Source organism: Aspergillus pseudonomiae (genome assembly GCF_009193645.1).
Source record: "Aspergillus pseudonomiae strain CBS 119388 unplaced genomic scaffold BDV37scaffold_34, whole genome shotgun sequence".
Classification (NCBI taxonomy): Eukaryota; Fungi; Ascomycota; class Eurotiomycetes; order Eurotiales; family Aspergillaceae; genus Aspergillus; species Aspergillus pseudonomiae.
In genome coordinates, this window is record NW_022476026.1 from 282443 (window position 1) to 301286 (window position 18844).

Here is an 18844-nt window from a genome sequence, read left to right on the forward strand (position 1 = left end):
AATACCCTTCATTCCACCTTCAAATCACCTTGACAGTTCTTCATTCTTCCTTGACTCTCAATCGCCATATATCTTCGGTACCTCAGACTGTCATTTGGGGTCGCTTGTCGGCCAAAATGGGAACTAATGGCTTTGTATTCATCCGTTGCCACGGCAGATACTTTATCTACTACAATAATCTTGATAGTTAATTTGAAGGCCTTGGGGAGGCCATCGAACAACAGATTCCTGAAAATGTTGAAAAATATCATGGTAGGCTGAACTGGACTAAGGGTTACTGTGATACATGCATGTTGTCTGATCCAGTACTCTGTAGAATGGCTCGAATCAATGCAAAAGGTATTCGCCGTAATTGTCCAGAAGCTCGAAGCACAGTATCTCCCACTTACCATCCCTGATTCTCCTACACATGGAGACTCTACATCCTCTGTTGCCCAGAGGTACATGAAGAGCTACCTTGCCATTGACGACAGGCTTGAGATGCCACCAATACAAACCCCACTACTCCATGTGTGGCGAGGCTACCCCGACTATACGTACACACTCGATCTTGACCGTGAGCTTCTGGGCGTTGACCACTCAGTGTATTTCAAGCTATCTAAGATCTCACGTGGTGGACGTTGGCACCAACACCTTGATGAGGACGACAACCGCCGCCGTATGGTGTTGCGAGAGGACACCCCGGAAAATATTGTTGGCGATGCTGCCTTGAAACCGAGCATTAACAGTGAAGCAAGGGCCAAATATGATACCTTAGATGTTGAACCAATACCGTCGGAGGTTTTCTGTGGTTCATTCGGCACGCTGCTCCCTCGCGAGGCCTTGCTGTTGAGTACCTTCTCATGTATGCACAGCTCGTTCAAGAAACTCCTGGATCCGTTCATCTTGGAATGGACACCCGAGAGTTTTTCGTTCCGGGAAATAGCATTTGCGCTTCTGTCCATTGCTGCTGGTGAGGTGACCTTCGAGTCCATCCGAGCTCTCGATAAAAACTATGAAGCAGAGGGCTACTACGTCCTTCCAGATGGTCGCTTGCTTCCAATGTTTCCTGTATGAACGCCAGCTCCCCGGCGTTGAGCCTGGATCAGCACCCCAAAACCGTACTTATTGGTTCAGCAATGTTCTCGTACACCTGGCTTCGAGGCTGGACATAGTCGATGTTGAAAAGGCAGCGGTTATCGAAGCAGTAGATGCCGGACTTGCCCAAGGTTTGGATGCATTCTATGCTATGGTCTTCTCACTTTCGGACGTTATCCTCGTCCATGTTCAGAAGGAGGACGGTACGGTGCGTGTTCAGAGGTCAGACTTGATGCCTCTGTTCTACTTCCATGAGGAGAGCTCTAGGTATCCAAATGGACCAAGGCCAACGCAAGCCACCCAGCCGCCTACGCTAGGTACCAATGCCATTCATGCATTGCAATGTAAGACACAGACGGTGGATGATACTTCTCGTTGCAGTAAGGCGAGTGACGGCAATGATGACGGGAAGACCATGATTAAAGATAAACGGACAGATGACAGCATTACCTTTACAGTGATGATGCGCTTCCTTGATATGGCCGCCCGACTGCGTTTGGCGTCTGCGAAGCCACGCAGGGTCCCCAACGAAATTCTGACTTCCGTCATGCATTTCACGGACCCCCAAACGTACAAAAAGCTGACCAATGTGTCTTCCAGTTGCCGACAGTTGAGTGATCACAAGTTCCGTCTAAATGACAGCTACGATGTGGTTGGTATTGACGCCCAAAGCATGGGGACCTGCCGTCGTTTCATCATGGAAGATATACACACTGGGGAGAAGCTCTACCCCGAAATACAGCACGATAATAGCGACGCATCGGATTTCAGTCTAAGTCGCGATGCTCCGGAGGACATGCTTGAATTGTATATCGTGATCGGGGAAGAAACTACCAGGTGGAGTATCGTAAGCCTAGCGGTCTTGCGGTTCCTAAATTTGCCCCCGAAAGACACGGCCTGCACCAATAAAGTCCAGATGCCCATTGGGTAAGTCTTCTTGTTCATCCTGCCCGTAAGGGTTGCTGACAACTCCAGGGAGTGGTCCAACCACAGAAACACCGGGGTCATTTCAGGGTTTCGTAGAATATCTGACTATCAGTATCTCGGCTTTATCGAGAACGCATGGGGCATATACCTCCGTAGGATAATCGAACGAGAGACTAGAGATGCGGCAAACTTCTCCAGGTCGATAAATAGCGCCCCGTACCGATGCCTCCTGCCGCCAGGGTACCGTGAGCTGAGCATGTACTCCTTTTCCTGCAATGGCCTGCGAGCCTTTCTGCGCCACCCACAAGATGAGCGTCATGAGGAATGGACGAAGACCATCGAATACGCAGTGCACCAGCTTAATCGCACAGAACAATACCCCAGTGTGTTTCTCCTACGAGGGTGCCCTGTTGTTATAGCCTTTGGTACAAGGCTGAAGCTGTTTTACTATATCCATCGCCGCGAAGAGGCACCCGGCCTCCCGCCCAATGCAAGCCCCACCAGTATCCAGTTTGCTGTATCTTGCACCGACCCGGAGCCGAAGCATCGTCTCGTGCAGCTTATTCCCGAGAGCGAGCCGATCGATTTGCAGCATAGAGATGGCTGCGAAAAGTTTGAACAATGGGTTCAAGTCTTCTGTGGCAAAGAAGATCCAGAGACAGAATGGGATCCAATTACTGGAGAATACATCACCATGGCTCGTCGAACAGAGTACTAGGCGGTGATCGAACATGATATTTAGTCCTTACTGGATAGGCAAAACTAGTAGTAGCAGGTACCAAAATGAATTTGATTCTTTTTTTCTTTACCTTCCCGAGATCTCGCCCTGTATGTAGATAGAGATGACCTCGTAACGAGCAACACCGATTCGGGAATAGGTAATGTTAGGGCTAGCAAGGATCATACGGACCCGGTTTGTGCTCGGTTGGTGTCGGCATATGGTGAGTTTGATATCACGTATCGGGCAAGGGTTGGACTATTCAGCTCCCTCTGAATAGGGTCTGAGTGGCCGCGGGGCTGGTTCTAGCCTGATGTTGTCCTAGTACTAGTTTACCGTTTTATTCAGTCATTATTTAGCAACTATCACGATTGACATGACGTCACTGGGAAGTTCCACATAGCCAACGTCATGTTCTTGTGTGATCAGGGCAAAGAGAACGAAGGGACAACATATGCATGTATATGAGCTGATCGCAGAAAATGAATGTTGCGGCAGTATCCAGAATAAGACGACGACAAAGCATGCGTAAATCTAACATGTACAATAGGTATAATATTTATAAAACCAGGACCAGAGTCAAATCCAAGCCAACAAAACTCCATCCATCGTTCCCAAGAAAACAGTTTTTCCAACACGTCGCAAACAACGGCAAGATAATAAACTCCACAGACACCAGACCGGGAGGTCATCCATGCATAGCCAGAGCAAAAGCCCACGAGCAGTAGTAGTAGTAAAAAGAACGCTCACACAAAGAACGGCGGAGAACTCAACAAAGCAGCGGAGAGAAAGCAAGGCTACTGATATTCAGCCAGCTTATCACTCACGGCTTCCAGGACCTCGCGCATGACCTGCTCCTGTGGCACATGGGCATCGATGGTCAACGCATCCCATTCGCCCTGGGGCTCCTCGAGATCCTGCAGTTGCGACTGGACCATGGTGCTCTTCATGTAGTGGGCCTGGCGGGCGGCGACGCGCTGCAGGAGGGCCTTCTCGTCTAACTTCAGGTAGACGAAGTGGATCTGCACGGAGGGGGTGCCGTAGGCAGCCACGCGCATGACATCCCGGTACTTTTGCTTCAGGGCCGAGCAGGCAACCACCACGCCGGACGGGGGGTGGAAGTTGTTTTCTTCCGAGGGCGAGAGCGCCTTGATGGCTGCATTGCGGAGCGAGATGAGCCAGTCCCAGCGGTCTGCGTCTGTGAGGGGGATGCCGCTGCCCATCTTTTCCTTGTTCTTTTGCGAGTGGAACTAAATGTAACTGTTAGTTTGTGTGGGTTCATGCGACTCTTCAGGGCTTCGTCAGCTTACATCATCTCCTTCTAGGAATGGGACGTTCAGCGCGGCCTGCAGGCCTCGTCCCACCGTGCTCTTTCCACAGCCGGCAGGGCCCGTTACGACCCAGATGTGTTGGACTTGCTCCGGCTTGGGTTGGACGGACCACATCGGGGCGGGCGAGTGACTCAGGGAAGATTTGGTACGAGCCGCAGCGGCATTCTTGCCTATAGCTGGCTGGGGCCTTTCTCCGGCGGAGAGCATCGTGCGTTTTGTTTGTTTTTAAGAAGATGGAGGGAGTGGATGACGTGGTGCGATGGGCGCAATTCGTGGAATCGGTCTGAACGGTTCGACCAATGGGTTGATTTGCGGTGTATACGTAGGGTTGAGCGGACAGAGAGATGGATGCTATAGTGCCAGGGCGGTTGGAAAGGCGAGAGAGGAATGGAAGCCGAGAACAGGGATGGGCAGTACTATTAAACGAGCAAGAGAAGGAGGGAAAGGAGAATCACCGAGCACCGAAAAGTAGGGAATGAAAGGACATAAATCTCCTTCAAACGTAAGTATCAAATTTGGGTCGGTGGGTCAAAGGCCGGGGACGGTATTTTCATTTTATATTGGGAACTGGCTGGTATTGGGTCGTACAAACATGGGGCAAGAAGACCTTCATGATGGGAGAAATAAATAACCCCTAGTCAGTAATGCGCAGTAATGACAAGAATAATTATCATAAAACATAATTGGAAAAAAAACCCCTTGGAGTGGGGGGGAAAAGATTCAGCAGGGACGAAGCAAGCAAACCCCCATCGTTTGAAACGGAGAGAGTCCAGCGGTCTGGTCATTAGCGGGAGATCCGATATAGTGTCAACGATTACTACCTTATTTATCCACTCGCCGTACCGTACATACCGTATCGTTCAATTCGGTATTTTTCCGGATAAAGGTCACAACCACCTGGAAATTCTCCTTGATGGCAGGCCATGGTCTAGAATGCGGGATGAAAGGATATCTACCGACGACTTCCCTGCTGGATTTTGAATTTCAACAAAGAAGAATACGAAAGCTCCAACTCAACTTGTGCACGTCGTACCGTCGGGAACGGCGGCAATTCTCCACGAGGTTCAAATGCCGCCGCCAGGTCTTGCGACCATGATGTCATGTCCTACACACCCCCCAACCCCGGGGCTTCGGAACGCAATACCGTACTGTCGTATGTATCGGTGCAATGTTACCGTACTGAGCCCAGTGGATGGGGCGGGTTCCCCCACGCTATGCGATTTTGGGCATGGGGTCACCTTCCGTTGTCTTTCGATGATGTTTCCAGGGGACCAAAATTAAAAATAAAAAGAACAATTGTCAGGCCCGAACCCTACTTGGAAAATTATGGGTATAATCTAATACATCAAGGGGGAAAGTACCTGAAAATACTCTGGATGGTCAGGACAAGCCCAGCGTAAATCAAGCTTCTGCCAGTGACTTCCCTTTCTTCTCCCCCAGAGTATATTCGAATTTCTCTCCCCTTTTTTAACTTTCTACCAGGAAAACACGGGGTACCAACCGCGGAGTACCAGGCGGCGGCGAAATTAATGGACCAGTACTTTTGTATCAGGTCGATAGATCAATTTGACACGGGAAGAAAGGACAAACATCCTTGGAAATTTCTCCCATCTTCATTAACAGTGCTCCTGTCGTGTGACACGAACTGCCTTAAAAGTCTTTAGACCGCCATTTGGCCGAGGGTCGACTGGTCATCCCCCAGAACGTGACAATTATGCAGCAGACTGACAGGGCGGATTCCGGGGAAGACATGCAATGCAGGTCAAACCTTCTCAGACGTAGGTCGTATTCCGACCGTGCAACCTTATTTGTTGTTCATGTTCATGTACGCCGGAAATCTGTTTCCAGCGGCTGCACCTACGTTCCGCCAATGATCACCCGAGTGTTTCCAATGTGTATGTGCCCAACAGTGCTGCTCAAAGCCAGTCTGGAGAAGAGCGAGGCAGGGCACGGATGCCACATTTAATGCGCCTGACCCCTCTTGCTCAAAGGCATAGAGTTATAGGAAGTAGTACCACGTATGGGGGTATGGATGTACATACTACAATCGTCGTGGCTCCTGTCAATGAGGCTGTTGGCCGGATCATTTTCGTATCGCTTGGGGCTGACTGTCGGGTGATACTGGGGATTAATGCATATCTTAATCAATGCTCCCCGTGCTGATCGGATTTTCCTCCAGTGATTTATCAATCTTATCATAATGTCTATCTTATATGGGGGAGGGCCGAAACCGTTATTGGTACACTCGACATGGACAGCGTGACCGCCGCCATGGCATCGGGCAGCAGAACTACGCAGTACAACTCGAGAGGAGCTTTGACCACGAACGATATAGTAGTACAAAGGCTCATGCGTCGTATTCTAACTGAGCAATGAGATCATAAAGAATCCTGGATAGGATGTTGGTGATGTAGGGCTTCTGGCCCTCTTGCAATCAGTAGATAAGTATCCAACTGGGGAAGGCGGTGAGTTACATAAGCCGTCATTATGCCAAGTCACGCCCCGAACCGTTGCGGCGGTCCGCGACATTGGCCATACTCGGGATATCCAACTCTAACTGGTGACCTTAACGACTGCACGATCTCCAATCAAGCTTAGTCGTCCTGTCAGTTCTGCAGTGGGCATTGAGCTGTCGACCTGACCCCTTGACCCACGATGACCTCCCTCTTCTTCTCCACCCCCGTCGATATTGACGTCGTCCTCGAAGATAGCGATGAACGTCAGACGGTGGATGTCAAGCTCGACAAGGGCCGGCGCGAGAGAGTCCCCCTGTATATGGATGGAGAATCGGTGAAGGGTGCCGTTACGGTGAGACCCAAGGATGGAAAGCGATTAGAGCATACGGGCATTAAGGTGCAATTCATTGGCACGATCGGTATGGACTTCTGGTTTCGTCATCATCATCGTCCCGCGTATCATGGTCACCGTCCATCGTGAATATACAGTCAACAATGCTGCGCTTAACATACGCTAACGCGAAACTTTCTCCCAGAGATGTTCTATGATCGCGGGAACCATTACGAGTTCCTCTCCTTAGTGCAAGAGCTCGCCGCCCCCGGAGAGCTGCAACACCCGCAAACCTTCCCCTTCAACTTCAAGAACATCGAAAAGCAATACGAGTCATACAATGGCATCAATGTGAAGCTGCGGTACTTCGTTCGGGTGACGGTCTCGAGGCGGATGGCGGACGTAATCCGCGAGAAAGACCTATGGGTGTACTCCTATCGCATGCCCCCGGAGACCAACAGTCCCATTAAGATGGATGTTGGTATTGAGGATTGTTTGCACATCGAGTTCGAATATTCCAAGTCCAAGTATCATCTCAAGGATGTCATTGTGGGGCGCATCTACTTCCTTCTGGTGCGATTGAAGATCAAACATATGGAGCTATCCATTATTCGACGTGAAACGACCGGATCTCCCCCCAACCAATACAATGAAAGTGAGACTTTGGTGCGGTTTGAGGTAAGCTTGCGGCTTTTTTCTACGATCCCCGAATTGCACAACAGGCCATTTACTGATTGGTTTTGCGATAGATCATGGATGGTTCGCCCTCACGAGGTGAGTTTTGAGAGTTTCTACTGTAATCTGAGGCATCTGCTAGTTTCTTGTGTCTATGACCATAGAACCTGCGGAGCACCGGGTGTAACAGCACTTGTACTAATCAGAGCCAGGCGAGACTATCCCCATTCGTTTATTCCTCGGAGGGTTTGACTTGACGCCAACCTTCCGAGACGTTAACAAGAAATACTCAACCCGCTATTATCTCAGTCTGGTGCTTATTGACGAAGGTATGTGTATCCGTATTTTTCATATTTACATGCCTTTTACCCTTTTTCTTTCCATTACACGAGCTCGTTTTTCACCTTACATGCCGATCAATCTTCATCGTCTATGGCGTGGGCGGGTGTGGATATGCGGGGCCTGAAAACCTCAGGCTGCCGCTTTCTTTGTACACAACATCCCACGGCATCCCACTCTCTGGGTCAATAACCGACCGGTTATTGACCAGTCGTCGGGCCATTCAAGGGCGGTTAATCGGGCCGGGAACTCGCCTAAGAGGTCGGCTGAGATGGGGGGCTCTCTTCCGAAATTCCCCCCGGTTGGCCGCCCCCACGCTAATCCGTCTCTGGAAATTTCCTCGCGTGGTCGGCCCCACCCCCAGTTTCCACCGATTTTGCAGAAAGAGACACCGGATTACCGAAATTTTCTAGTCACCAGCATACTGACCCTCCCTGCTTTCCGAATAGATGCCCGTCGGTACTTCAAGCAGTCCGAGATCGTCCTGTACCGTCAGGCTCCCGAGATTGCTACCACGCCGCAGATCGCTCAGCAACAATTGATCCAACAACAGCAACTCCAGAACCAGCAGCAGCAACAACTACCGCCGGGATCCGCCACCGCAGGCCCTGGACGGGAGCCACTACCTAACCCGGCAGTCACTGCCCCTGTGGCATAGTGTTCTGAAGCCGATCTAGTTCCGCTGTGTCGTTTGAAGATGATGGCACTGTCTTCATGACTGCCGAATTGCTTAGTGTTCTACATATACCCAGTCTAATGCTGTACTCTGGCCCTGTTCACCTATCAGCCTGTCTTGACCTATCGTTCAATTCCTATTTTCATGTCGCAGCACTTGCGTAAGGGATGTCGCTTCTTTGGTTTCAACTAGCTCAAGTTCTTGAGCGAGGAGCTGGGCTTCGATTCAATGATGTAACGTATGATGTGAAAGGACAAAGCCTTCTACTGTAACCTAGACATGACCACCATTCTCATGTTTCCCACGTAAAGGAAGTGGAATGTAGGGCACTGCCACATTAAGACAAGACAAAGCAAGATCAAAGTCTATGATTCTGAGTAACTCCTGCGGTCCGTAGACCGTAATCTATATGCGAATCATTAAAAGCCTCCGACCTCATGCAACACCTTCCCGAGAGCCTCGAGCACTTCTCCATCGTCTCTTTCCCTCCCCGCTACCTGCACAGCCTGCACAACAAGCGGGTATATCCATTCGAGATGCTTTTTATAATTCTGCTCGGTAGAAGGAGTCGATTCCTTAACCAGCATCGCTGTACTCATGCCCACTGGCGGGGAAAGGATGGCCGAAGGTTCGCTTCGCAGACGCACCATCCCCGTGAGGAGATGCAAAAGTACCTTTCGCGCAGGTGTGGGCTGAGGCATGAGTCCGCGCAGGGGTTGGTCTGCAACATAGCCCTTCAGGGATACGGCACAGCGGAGGATCAGATACGGGGTGATGGAACGAGAAAGTGCAATGCGTGACGAAGCGTGTGTCGAATCTTCTTTCGAGGGAGCCGATGCCAGTTCAAACAATGTGTCGATTACGGCATACGCCATTTTGGTTCGCGAAGTCGGTGGGGGGTCGAACGTCCTTCCGGGACGGACCTCATATAACCCTTTGAGAGGGTCGTCTTCCAGGCCTTTCTCCGGGAGATCAAATCGTTGAGGCAAGTAGATGAAGGAAGAACCCAATAATGCACGTGCGAAATCCTGTCGGATGGTGTCTGGGATGGTAGATGCCCCGAGAGCTGGGATAATGAGGGCTTTCAGTCGGTTGAAGGAGGCGATATCGAAGGATTCGTCTGCAAATATCGTTTCCCTAGGAATAGGAACGGTTCGGTAACCCCTGGCCGAGACTAGGCCATTTACGATGTCCACAACACATTTCCAGAAGCGGGAGATTTCTGGCTGATTTGACTTCTCGTACTGTTCTTCGACATATGGAATGGCTACTTGAAGGGTGTTTAGGGCTGTTGTTGTCGACTTTTGCCACAGCATCGGCTCGCGATCCTTTCCAGGCCATTCATATCTTTGCAGGATTGGGTTGGCGAGATGCTCGAGAACAGCTGCTAGAGAGCCATTGCCAAATATATCCCTCTTTATGCCATATTCGGTGATATACCAGTTCAAGAGGTCCACTGTGCTTTTGGAGAAGGCAACGTACGTCGGTTTCCTCGGATCGCTCCCTGGTGACCATCTCGTCAACGCAGAGTCAGCGAAGTCTGCAAGGCATGCGATAATTTCTGCCTGAGAATCTTCCTTATCTGCACAGAGTGTTCTCATGCAATCAACAATCGATGACTGCAGGTCAGATGGTCGGTCAATATCCGGAGAATATCGTGGTGAGATAGAGTTCCAAGCAAGATGCCGCATATTGTGGAGGATCTTGCCAATATCATCGCTTGTCAGGTCATCCTTATATAAGCGATACACTTCCTTAAAGGCCTGTAGATAGGCGATTGCGGCAGCTTGATTCGAACGATCCATGTCCAGCAGATCTTCCCTATCAGCAGGGTGACCGCTCAGCCACAGGCCCCAGGTAGATTGCAGGGACGATTTGCTAAACATATCTGGACCCTGCACACGAACTAGAACACTAGACAGACTTAGGTACACCGCTTCGCTGAGGTCTAATATCTGCAAGGCGGTTAGCTTCTTCAAGTAAGCCAGGAGGCGTCCCCAGGATTGATCGAACTCCTCGTCTCGAATGATTGCTTCGAAAAAGTTCGTGATGAGGTCAGACAGTCCTTTGATGGTAACAACAGACGTTTCCACCCATGACTTGAGTTCGTCGGACTCTTTCTTGGTGCATTGGCCCCGTACTTCTTCCAAGCCCAGTTCAATCTCTTCCGTCATCCGGAATAACACGCGATTGAGACATAGACGCCATGCTTTAGGAGATAGTTGTTGACCATAAGCATCGAAAATTCTCAAAAGAGTTTGAACTGCACAGTTTCGAATTTCAGCCCGATTATCTGTTGCGAGATCTACAATTCTTAACAGAAGTAAAAGCCATAGTGCATTCCTGGAGATGGAGGAGTCATCGCCGTTAGCCAGTTCCACGAGTACCTCTTCCCTTACGGAGGCATCGACTCGAGACTCAATGGAAAAGTTGTCGATTTGTCCCTGAAGGAAATCAGAAACATTCCAGAACGACGAGGTCGTAGTCAATGATATATTGAAATCTTGTTGCTGTAGAGCAAATTTTGAAAATGATTCCACAAGTTCCAAGCGGCAGGGCTGCGGAAGTAGCGCAATGAAGTCAGAGGCAATTAGCTGCAGGGACTTATAAGCAACTCGAATAAGACGATGCGAGTCTGCAACTAGAGTAGTTCTGCGGTCTTTGCCAGCAGCCCCAATCTCTCTTTTTTCTTTCACTGGGCAATGCCCAAACACGCTAGAAATAAGGTCAAACACGACGGCCCAGCCGCCAGCGAAGGTTTCCGCATATTGTTCTAGGATATTTTTTAGGGTCTCCAGGCTTTGTTCGTGGATCTCAGTAACAGGAGGAGACGGTGATCCAAGTGAGCAAGCACTTTTGTCATAGAGAATGTGGATCTGGTCCCTCAACGTTTCGAGGTTCCTCATCTGCCGAGAGTTACGCGCTTGGTCATCATCGCTGCCCATCTGCTTCATAGTTTGGAATACAAGAGTATTCAGTACATCGTTGGCTCGTAACCGGAGGTTTTGGCTAATCGATACATCCGCCGCAGTCAACATAAGTCTTTGCGTCAGTATTTGCCAAGCTTCGTGATCGCTCTCAACTAGTGATGACAATCGTTCTAAATTTGCCCTTGATAGCTCACCCGCTTTGTCCAAGACAAACTTTAGTTCTTCATCTTGGGCCTTGGATTTTCCCACGACTAGTGAAACACGACGGGTGCTTCTGCGCACAAAACCGGGTCGGAGCTGTGCCGACTGAACACTATCAGTTGTCTTCTCAGATGCCTCTCCTGATTTGGGCACCTCCGTTGCTTCAGAAAGATCCAAGAGTGCAATTAAGAGCTCTCGGAACGAATCATTCGGGTATTCACTCGTGCTCTCAAGCATTTTAGCAGAGGCTGTTTGAACAGCAATGATCTCGCCCCCAAGGCTAACCTTCGAACCATCAAGCGCGCCTGGAGCTTCAGATCCGGTTGAATATGCATTTGTCAACAAGCCTGTATCCTGCAGCGTACCGAGAATTATAGACCAAGCCGGCTGGTCTAAAGTAGGCCCTAGAGCAATTCCCAAGTTCAGTAGCGCACGCAGACATAACAGATTCCTCGTGCTGATAGATACCGATGGGGCATCCGGCGGTGCCTCAGACACTGGGGACGCGAGGGACATATCTCGGCTTTTCCTTTTCTCCTCTGCCGTATGCATATGGTGGGGAACAGACGCGACGACCGATGGGGCCAAGCCGCTTGCATCCACTGGCATAGCAGCCTTTCCAAGAGTTGTCAGGAAGGCATCCCTAGGTGTAGATAATCTAAGAAGGCCAGCAACATGGGCTAGTTTCTGAAACGATCGAACCAGGTTATGGTAGAAGTCGTCATCTAGCGAAGCATACAAGAAGGTGGAGCATGCTGCAAGGACAGCAGGCCAGCAATTCTCGATTATTCCGGCACAAGTCTTGATTGCCGGAAATTGAGAATGAGATTCCAAGTCCAAAGGATTAAGCGGCACAGGGGATTTCTTATTATTCAGCCTGTGAGCACTTTTTGACGAGTTCGTCCTCTGAAGATCATGCGAGGGTCTAGGAGAATCCGCATTTTGGTCTGGGTTTCCAATCCGACTTCTCCGTTTTTGTTTCAGATCGGGCACCGTCAGGGGAAGGATGAACTTGGCAAGGCCTTCTGCGAACGAAGAAATGCAATTGAGCACAAGGCTATAAATATAAGTGTCGGGGGGCGGTGGAGGATCAGTCTTGTCGAGCAGCTCCATGTAAGGCGTACGAACTATACTCCACTGACTACTAATTCCTGGAACATTTGTGTCAGTAGATGATACTGACGTTCCAATCACGCCAGCGACACCACCCGCTTCAAGAGTGATCTGTTCTTCAGTAATGGACCTCGAGTGTGCGGCCTTTGAAGGCACAGTTGATCGACTGCTAACGCCAATCAACGACGGTTTCTCAGATGCCAAGCGAACGAGAGCAGCCATGTGTTCTTTGAGGATATTCTTCCTCCGCTCGTCACCATCGTATAGTGAGTAGATAATTCGGACTAAACCAGGCTCGGCATAAAGTCCTCGGAAAACTTCCATGCACAGGACGCGCTTCCATGGCAGACTTCCATCAGGTTCGAGAAGGTGTGTCAACAAGCCAAGAGCCATCTCACATTCCGCGGGAAGAAGAGACATATGACGCTTGAGGAGGACGAGGAGAATCCGAGCAACTCGAATAGTCTGAGCGAAAGAATGCCTTTCGGATAAGTATCTCACAGTCATTGGCATAAGCCGGGTTCGCAGCACATGCGCAAGCTCGGCATGGCCAACAAAGAGACGGCCACTGTTGACCAGAACACTTTCGATGAGTTCCAGTGTGAATGTTGGAGATAGTGACTTGATGCGTAGGAATTGCAGCTGCTCGCCATCTGCAAGTCGACAAAGATCGTCCAAGACCTTCAACATATATTAGCAGGGTGAAACGCAGCATTGGGCGCGGTGCTCACTCGTAAGGCATCGTACGCAAAGTATCCGATATTTACAGGGTTTCCATCAATTTTGACGGTTACCTTCGGCCGGGACTCCTGGGGAGTTTCTGGAAACCGGGTCAGCGGCAAAGTATAGTAGGGCTACATCTAAATTATGAGAACTGACTGTCTTCAATAAGGACTCGCTCAAATGTCGATACTATTAGTTGTTGCAAGGTAGCCGCTGCTGTACTGGAAAGTGCAAGGGTCTTGCTTGCTTGTAGAGTGGCACAGATCTCTAATGTGGTTACAAGAAGCTCCCCGCCTAAGTCATTTGAGTAATGCTGTAGCAGAGAAGGTAAAGATTGTAGAATTTTGAGTTGTATATCCAAACCTGGTTATGATTAGTATTGCATGGGCGCGAAGGGACTAACACCTACTCAGACTCGTTGTTTCCTTTAACCCACCAAGGACATCTTTTAGTCTCTCAGATGGTAGCGCTCGGGATGCCACCAGCCTTTGCAGGCAAACAACTCCAATGCCCGCGAGCTTTGCATGACGCGTATGGCAAGCTAAGATGAATGGATCGACAAATTTAGGTTTGCGTACCAGATCTCTTGGGCTCTCAGTAAATCCGCCGATAATTGACTGAAATAGGATGTAATTCCGACTCACCGGCAGCGATTTGAGACTCCGAAGTGGAGGGCAAAGCCTTCAGCTCGTTGAGAGACGCTTCGGCGGCCTATCTTTCAGTTAGCTAAAGCATAGGATATCCCTTTTGGCCGGCAGTTAGCTCACATGGCGGAGGTCAGAATTCTTTCTCTTGGACTCTTGAATTAGGTTCAAGAGTTCCGTCTGTAGAAGCTGAGAGGACATTTCCAACTAGTTGCTGGGTCAGATCATGGCAACCGTCGTTTGAAGTTGCCTGGAGCTCGGAGTTAAGTAGAACACAGATATGGTTTCATGAAAATGTTGACTGCTATTCGGTTTTAAACCACGAGAACTACAAAATGGCTCAGCGCCTTGTGAGCAATAACGCCGTACGCGTTCCCAGGAATGGCAGACGGAGCACCGGTGCTTTACAAGTAATTGACACCGGATTGCAAAGTGTATGCCTTCCCAACAACAATCGACCATAGCATCAGGCGTGGCATCTCCGGGAAAGCCAAGACGCTAACGGGGATAGGCTCCACACGTGACGCACCCAATCCGTTATCATCACGTGCGGGGTGACTCTTCAGGCCGATACGATACGCAGGGCAAACCGGGCGGTATTGTTGCTTGAAGGTGGGATTTGAGCCCCTCCTCCACTTCGGTCAAAGAATTCCATTTCCCACCTCCATCCCTTATATTCTGCCAAAGCTATCTGTGCAATCTACTTTTATAAATCACACATTTCTATTATACAACAATGTCAGCTAAAATCCCCAGAAACTTCAAGCTCCTTGAAGAGCTCGAGAAGGGCGAGAAAGGCCAAGGAGCAGGTAAGCGTGACATCCCACCGACGGTTACATGCGCCATCCCGCTGATGTACATTGCGTTCACAAATCAGAGGCTTGCTCCTACGGTCTTGCGGACGGAGAAGATATGATGATGAGCAACTGGAACGGAACTATTCTCGGCCCTCCTCATGTTCGTCTTCCGGTGGTTCAACCAATGTCGTACAATATGGCAACGTCACTAATGCGGCAACATCCAGAGTGTCCATGAAAACAGGATATACAGTGTCAACATCCATTGCGGTCCCGATTACCCAGACAATCCTCCTGAGATCCAATTCATCTCACGGGTTAATCTGCCTTGTGTAGACCAACGAACCGGCAAGGTGCGGCTTCCATTTTATCCTCGATCATGCGGATGGCCTTTGACATTGATTCTGGCTAGGTCGATCCCACAAAACTGCCATGTTTGGCTCAATGGAAGCGCGACTATAGTATGGAGACCATTTTACTCGAAATGAGAAGGTATGCAGCGCCCCGTTTACCCCGTTAGATCAAGCCAACGCTTAGTATCTCAGATATATGGCTCTTCCGCAACACAAGAAGCTTCCTCAGCCTCCGGAGGGCTCCAACTTCTGAGTCGATGATCTTGCAGGATACATGATCGGAGAATTGTGGTTAGTTTTGCGTCAGGTCTCATCATCTCATCTTTTCTCTTCTTTCATCATTAGAGCGTGTACAGTCTATGCATAACGGCAGGCATGGCGTGAACTCCTTCTGAGCCTTCAGTTCATTATTATTTAGAATATCTCGAAGTATCTATATGCCTCCAAGTGGTGGACTTACTACCTCGATAGGCCTAGGTAGGTTAAATCCTCGACTCTTGATTTGGGAAGAAACAAATTGCACGAATACGCCCGGGACCTTCAAGCCGGTAGTAAATCGAAGTTGTGCGTGAACAGACTAGATTTGGGAGAATCCCGAGACACAATACAAGTGTTTCATGCAAGGCTTGATGTCCAAATGAGGATGGAATTATTTTGCCTATGTGCAATTGCCAGACCTTTGTGGTCTTTATACTAGCCACGGTCGTGTGCGTGATTCCCCTGCGACACGTGACATCACTTGACAGGCTTAATCGTCACAGGTCCTCCGTAGTAATCCTGTTAGCACTCTCGAACAATGCATAAAACCGTAGTTCCCAGGAAGTCTGGAGTGCATAGATTCGCCTGTAAGTTCAGGAACCATGTCAGCAAAGCTACACCATTGTCAGAATTAACACAATTCTCGTTCAATAGGTTTAGCACTTTATCGGGCCCTTCTCCGACAATGCGCAAAATTAAGGAACACCGCGCCGGAGCTTAGCAGCTGCAAGCCACTCATACAACAAAAATTTCAGAGATACAAGAAACTTCAAAGCCCGTCACAAGCAGTCAATGCCTTGAAAGCTGGGTATGAGGTATATACATGTTGCGCGATCTCTCCAGCACAGAACCGCCTCCGTGGCTAATTCTTCCCTATCTTTAAGGCTCTCGACCTGCTTCATTCAGCCTCGCAAGGAAATCAACGCAATACAAACCGCATTGTAGAGCTCATTTCAGAGATCCGGTCGATAAAGCAGAGAGAATCGGCGCTGCAGAGAGAGCTCTCTAAGAAGGAACCGAAGCCATTATCTCGGAAGCAACAAAAGACACACGAGTCTCGGCGTTTACAAGACCAAACCGCCCGACGACATCCGGATGCCACTTCTATTCTTTCTCGTCCTCGACCCGTCGTGAGCGGCAAGCGCCGGGTTCCCGTTCTTGTGAACGCTCGGGGAGTGCCCTTCCTGCGTATCAAAAAACCCCAACCCAAGAATTTAAGCGGCGTGATACGGTCAAAACTTGAAAATCGATGGAACCGTATTCAACGCCGGGATAGGCTGGACCGTGAATTACTGTTTGCCAATGACGAGGATAACTGGGACGCTTTGACGACTGGGTCTGAGCCCGACACATGGGCTGAAGGGGTCAAAGACGCATTGGGGACGCTTAACCAGCAAATCCATGACTCTGACAAGAAAAACATAGAACTTGCAGAGGCCATGTGGAAAATTGTTCTTGCCGAGCGCAAGTTGGCAGCCGAGGAAGAAAAACAGAAGTCGACTGAAAAGCCAAGTGACACTTGATTTCCTATATGGCCTGATGCCGTAAGGTCCTATACGATGGGATGTGCCACCCATGTTGTTCTGCTCCGCAATCGAACACGGAACAGAGCACGACAGAAGAAAGCCATTCCAGGTCGTCTCCTGGTACTTGCATGGTAACAATAGCGGTCGCATCGTCTACGTTGTACAATAAACGAGCTCGTATACATGTAGACGCCCGCCACCCTCCTTTAACACTGTTCAAGGGGTGGAATATCCCCAGAAACGAGCCACATGCCGACTGAACATAACCTATTGCAAACTAAGATAGGACTTGTTCACCACTCGTCCGTCTAGTTTGAATTCCTCTGCACACGAGGCTGTGAACTTGGAAACCAGGCGATATGCATTTATCCAACTTTCAAACTACCTAGAAATATGAATAAGTCATACTTGCATCCCAATTGCGAAACAAGGTCCTTTTCAGTATCATTTCTATTTCTGCATAGATTTACGAAAGAGTGGACGGGGTTTAATAAGGTAAAGAGACAGAAACATTGTCTGTCCATGAATGTACGCCAGCTGCTAGAGTCAGAGTAGAGGTATTTACAGAACTTCATCTATTTGCATGACGCTAGAGTATAAGATAGAAGGACTCATAACAGGTAAAGTCGTCAAGATAGCGATACGCTACGCGGCAAGCTTCATCTTCTCAACAGCAGGCAAAGCATCTTCACCTTCCTCATCAAAGTCTCCCTTGCCAGCGAACCCTCCCTCCCATAGTTGTCTCCCAGTCATCTTCTTCTCTTCCTTGCCTGGAGTCTTCTTATTGGCTTTCTTATCCTCCGCTTCTTTCTCTTCTCGTTGCCTCTTCTCCTCTTCCTCCATCTCCGCCTTAAACTTCTCTAGCCACTCTAGGAATGTCTCTCTGGTCACGGCTGTACCATGGAATTTTCGATTCTCCTCCTCTTCAGCCTTAGCGGCTTCCTTCTCTTTCTCCGCATGGACAGCATTCACCCGCTCGGACATTAATTGTTCAGCATTCTCCTTGAGAGCACTGACGAGGGTGAAAACCATGGCCATCCCCAGGTTCTCCTCAATAGTAGGCTGTAAGGATTCGAGTAGTTGGTCCCGATCTTCCTGGACATCTAGCCGAGGGTGTCTGGGGGCGTTCGGGGGAGCGGATAGTTCGAGCTCCGGAGCAACATCGGGATAATCTGCAGGATATGAGACCTGCAGGAGCAACACGGGCTGTTCAGATTCTTCGACGTCATTGTCCGGCGCGTCGAGGACGATTGATATCCTGTATGAGGTATCCGATAAATCTAAGAATGTTAACAATAAATAGCCCTTTGGTGCGCATAAATGAAGCTGTAATCTCACCTGTGATTTCCTCTGGGAAAATGGAATCGAGCACCTCGCGCTCTTCAATCTGATCTTCGCGGCCCATACTGTTTCAATTCTGCCGCCGATGGGGGGGTTGGAGGGGTACGAGTAGTGGGTGTTGCAAAGCGAGAACGACCGGATTGCCGCGCCCACACAAGGATGGCTACTTCAAGTATATAGCACTGTAGATGTAAGATGCGACAAGACAGCAGGGCAATCCTTTGCTGCGTGAATTAAAGCTGGCTGGCGTAGGATTCGGTCATGAAGTACCCCATGTATAATATTGCAGTCCCACATGCAAACCAGACAAACAGATAAGAAAATGCCCAAAATTATTTGATCCGAAAAGGGAATTTCAATGCTCCGCTTTCTTGACCTTCCAAAGCTCCCCAAGTATATAAATCTATCTTGTGCAAGAAATTTACTGT

General features: G+C 49.4%; 8 protein-coding genes across 8 annotated transcripts; 4 read left to right on the forward strand and 4 right to left on the reverse strand.

Moving 5' to 3' along the window:
- Positions 1 to 126: 126 nt before the first annotated feature.
- On the forward strand, positions 127 to 2722 carry BDV37DRAFT_271735 (uncharacterized protein; the record flags this gene model as incomplete). Its single annotated transcript, XM_032084760.1, has 4 exons — positions 127 to 252; positions 307 to 1027; positions 1089 to 2004; positions 2161 to 2722. 4 exons carry the CDS (start codon positions 127 to 129, stop codon positions 2720 to 2722), a joined length of 2325 nt encoding a protein of 774 aa, XP_031941346.1.
- Positions 2723 to 3484: 762 nt separating this feature from the next.
- Positions 3485 to 4483, reverse strand: BDV37DRAFT_122448 (gluconokinase). Its single transcript, XM_032078608.1, has 2 exons — positions 4033 to 4483; positions 3485 to 3972 (listed from the first exon to the last, which is right to left on the reverse strand). The coding sequence occupies exons 1-2, from the start codon at positions 4258 to 4260 to the stop codon at positions 3520 to 3522; spliced, it is 681 nt and encodes a 226-aa protein (XP_031941347.1). The 5' UTR covers positions 4261 to 4483; the 3' UTR covers positions 3485 to 3519.
- Positions 4484 to 6609: 2126 nt separating this feature from the next.
- Positions 6610 to 8731, forward strand: BDV37DRAFT_122565 (vacuolar protein sorting-associated protein 26). The gene is made up of 5 exons (XM_032078609.1): positions 6610 to 6928; positions 7046 to 7518; positions 7590 to 7614; positions 7728 to 7844; positions 8304 to 8731. The coding sequence occupies exons 1-5, from the start codon at positions 6709 to 6711 to the stop codon at positions 8510 to 8512; spliced, it is 1044 nt and encodes a 347-aa protein (XP_031941348.1). The 5' UTR covers positions 6610 to 6708; the 3' UTR covers positions 8513 to 8731.
- On the reverse strand, positions 8359 to 13860 carry BDV37DRAFT_122731 (putative endosomal peripheral membrane protein (Mon2)). Its single transcript, XM_032078611.1, has 2 exons — positions 13654 to 13860; positions 8359 to 13594 (listed from the first exon to the last, which is right to left on the reverse strand). Exon 2 carries the CDS (start codon positions 13462 to 13464, stop codon positions 8950 to 8952), a length of 4515 nt encoding a protein of 1504 aa, XP_031941349.1. The 5' UTR covers positions 13465 to 13594; positions 13654 to 13860; the 3' UTR covers positions 8359 to 8949.
- BDV37DRAFT_122902 (uncharacterized protein) lies at positions 13439 to 14660 on the reverse strand. Its single transcript, XM_032078614.1, has 5 exons — positions 14265 to 14660; positions 14142 to 14208; positions 13907 to 14080; positions 13506 to 13860; positions 13439 to 13455 (listed from the first exon to the last, which is right to left on the reverse strand). The coding sequence occupies exons 1-4, from the start codon at positions 14340 to 14342 to the stop codon at positions 13640 to 13642; spliced, it is 540 nt and encodes a 179-aa protein (XP_031941350.1). The 5' UTR covers positions 14343 to 14660; the 3' UTR covers positions 13439 to 13455; positions 13506 to 13639.
- Positions 14661 to 14740: 80 nt separating this feature from the next.
- On the forward strand, positions 14741 to 15871 carry BDV37DRAFT_122870 (E2 ubiquitin-conjugating protein MMS2). Its single transcript, XM_032078613.1, has 6 exons — positions 14741 to 14950; positions 15019 to 15098; positions 15166 to 15291; positions 15351 to 15430; positions 15484 to 15598; positions 15710 to 15871. Exons 1-5 carry the CDS (start codon positions 14878 to 14880, stop codon positions 15542 to 15544), a joined length of 420 nt encoding a protein of 139 aa, XP_031941351.1. The 5' UTR covers positions 14741 to 14877; the 3' UTR covers positions 15545 to 15598; positions 15710 to 15871.
- BDV37DRAFT_122798 (LYR motif-containing protein) lies at positions 15774 to 17365 on the forward strand. Its single transcript, XM_032078612.1, has 3 exons — positions 15774 to 16136; positions 16204 to 16364; positions 16434 to 17365. The coding sequence occupies exons 1-3, from the start codon at positions 16088 to 16090 to the stop codon at positions 17070 to 17072; spliced, it is 849 nt and encodes a 282-aa protein (XP_031941352.1). The 5' UTR covers positions 15774 to 16087; the 3' UTR covers positions 17073 to 17365.
- Positions 17366 to 17472: 107 nt separating this feature from the next.
- Positions 17473 to 18683, reverse strand: BDV37DRAFT_122726 (RWD domain-containing protein). Its single transcript, XM_032078610.1, has 2 exons — positions 18414 to 18683; positions 17473 to 18355 (listed from the first exon to the last, which is right to left on the reverse strand). Exons 1-2 carry the CDS (start codon positions 18478 to 18480, stop codon positions 17721 to 17723), a joined length of 702 nt encoding a protein of 233 aa, XP_031941353.1. The 5' UTR covers positions 18481 to 18683; the 3' UTR covers positions 17473 to 17720.
- Between the last annotated feature and the right edge of the window lie 161 nt (positions 18684 to 18844).

Coding starts and splice junctions, on each gene's coding strand:
- BDV37DRAFT_122798 (XM_032078612.1), top strand. CDS start 16,088: ATGCATAAAACCGTAGTTCCCAGGAAGTCTGGAGTGCATAGATTCGCC. Junction 16,137..16,203: donor TGGAGTGCATAGATTCGCCT/GTAAGTTCAGGA, acceptor CTCGTTCAATAG/GTTTAGCACTTTATCGGGCC. Junction 16,365..16,433: donor CCTTGAAAGCTGGGTATGAG/GTATATACATGT, acceptor CCTATCTTTAAG/GCTCTCGACCTGCTTCATTC.
- BDV37DRAFT_122565 (XM_032078609.1), top strand. CDS start 6,709: ATGACCTCCCTCTTCTTCTCCACCCCCGTCGATATTGACGTCGTCCTC. Junction 7,519..7,589: donor AGACTTTGGTGCGGTTTGAG/GTAAGCTTGCGG, acceptor GTTTTGCGATAG/ATCATGGATGGTTCGCCCTC. Junction 7,615..7,727: donor GGATGGTTCGCCCTCACGAG/GTGAGTTTTGAG, acceptor AATCAGAGCCAG/GCGAGACTATCCCCATTCGT.
- BDV37DRAFT_122870 (XM_032078613.1), top strand. CDS start 14,878: ATGTCAGCTAAAATCCCCAGAAACTTCAAGCTCCTTGAAGAGCTCGAG. Junction 15,292..15,350: donor TAGACCAACGAACCGGCAAG/GTGCGGCTTCCA, acceptor GATTCTGGCTAG/GTCGATCCCACAAAACTGCC. Junction 15,431..15,483: donor ATTTTACTCGAAATGAGAAG/GTATGCAGCGCC, acceptor TTAGTATCTCAG/ATATATGGCTCTTCCGCAAC.
- BDV37DRAFT_122731 (XM_032078611.1), bottom strand. CDS start 13,464: ATGTTGAAGGTCTTGGACGATCTTTGTCGACTTGCAGATGGCGAGCAG.
- BDV37DRAFT_122902 (XM_032078614.1), bottom strand. CDS start 14,342: ATGTCCTCTCAGCTTCTACAGACGGAACTCTTGAACCTAATTCAAGAG. Junction 14,209..14,264: donor AGAATTCTGACCTCCGCCAT/GTGAGCTAACTG, acceptor ACTGAAAGATAG/GCCGCCGAAGCGTCTCTCAA. Junction 14,081..14,141: donor GGAGTCTCAAATCGCTGCCG/GTGAGTCGGAAT, acceptor AGAGCCCAAGAG/ATCTGGTACGCAAACCTAAA.
- BDV37DRAFT_122726 (XM_032078610.1), bottom strand. CDS start 18,480: ATGGGCCGCGAAGATCAGATTGAAGAGCGCGAGGTGCTCGATTCCATT. Junction 18,356..18,413: donor TTTCCCAGAGGAAATCACAG/GTGAGATTACAG, acceptor TAACATTCTTAG/ATTTATCGGATACCTCATAC.
- BDV37DRAFT_122448 (XM_032078608.1), bottom strand. CDS start 4,260: ATGCTCTCCGCCGGAGAAAGGCCCCAGCCAGCTATAGGCAAGAATGCC. Junction 3,973..4,032: donor CATTCCTAGAAGGAGATGAT/GTAAGCTGACGA, acceptor AGTTACATTTAG/TTCCACTCGCAAAAGAACAA.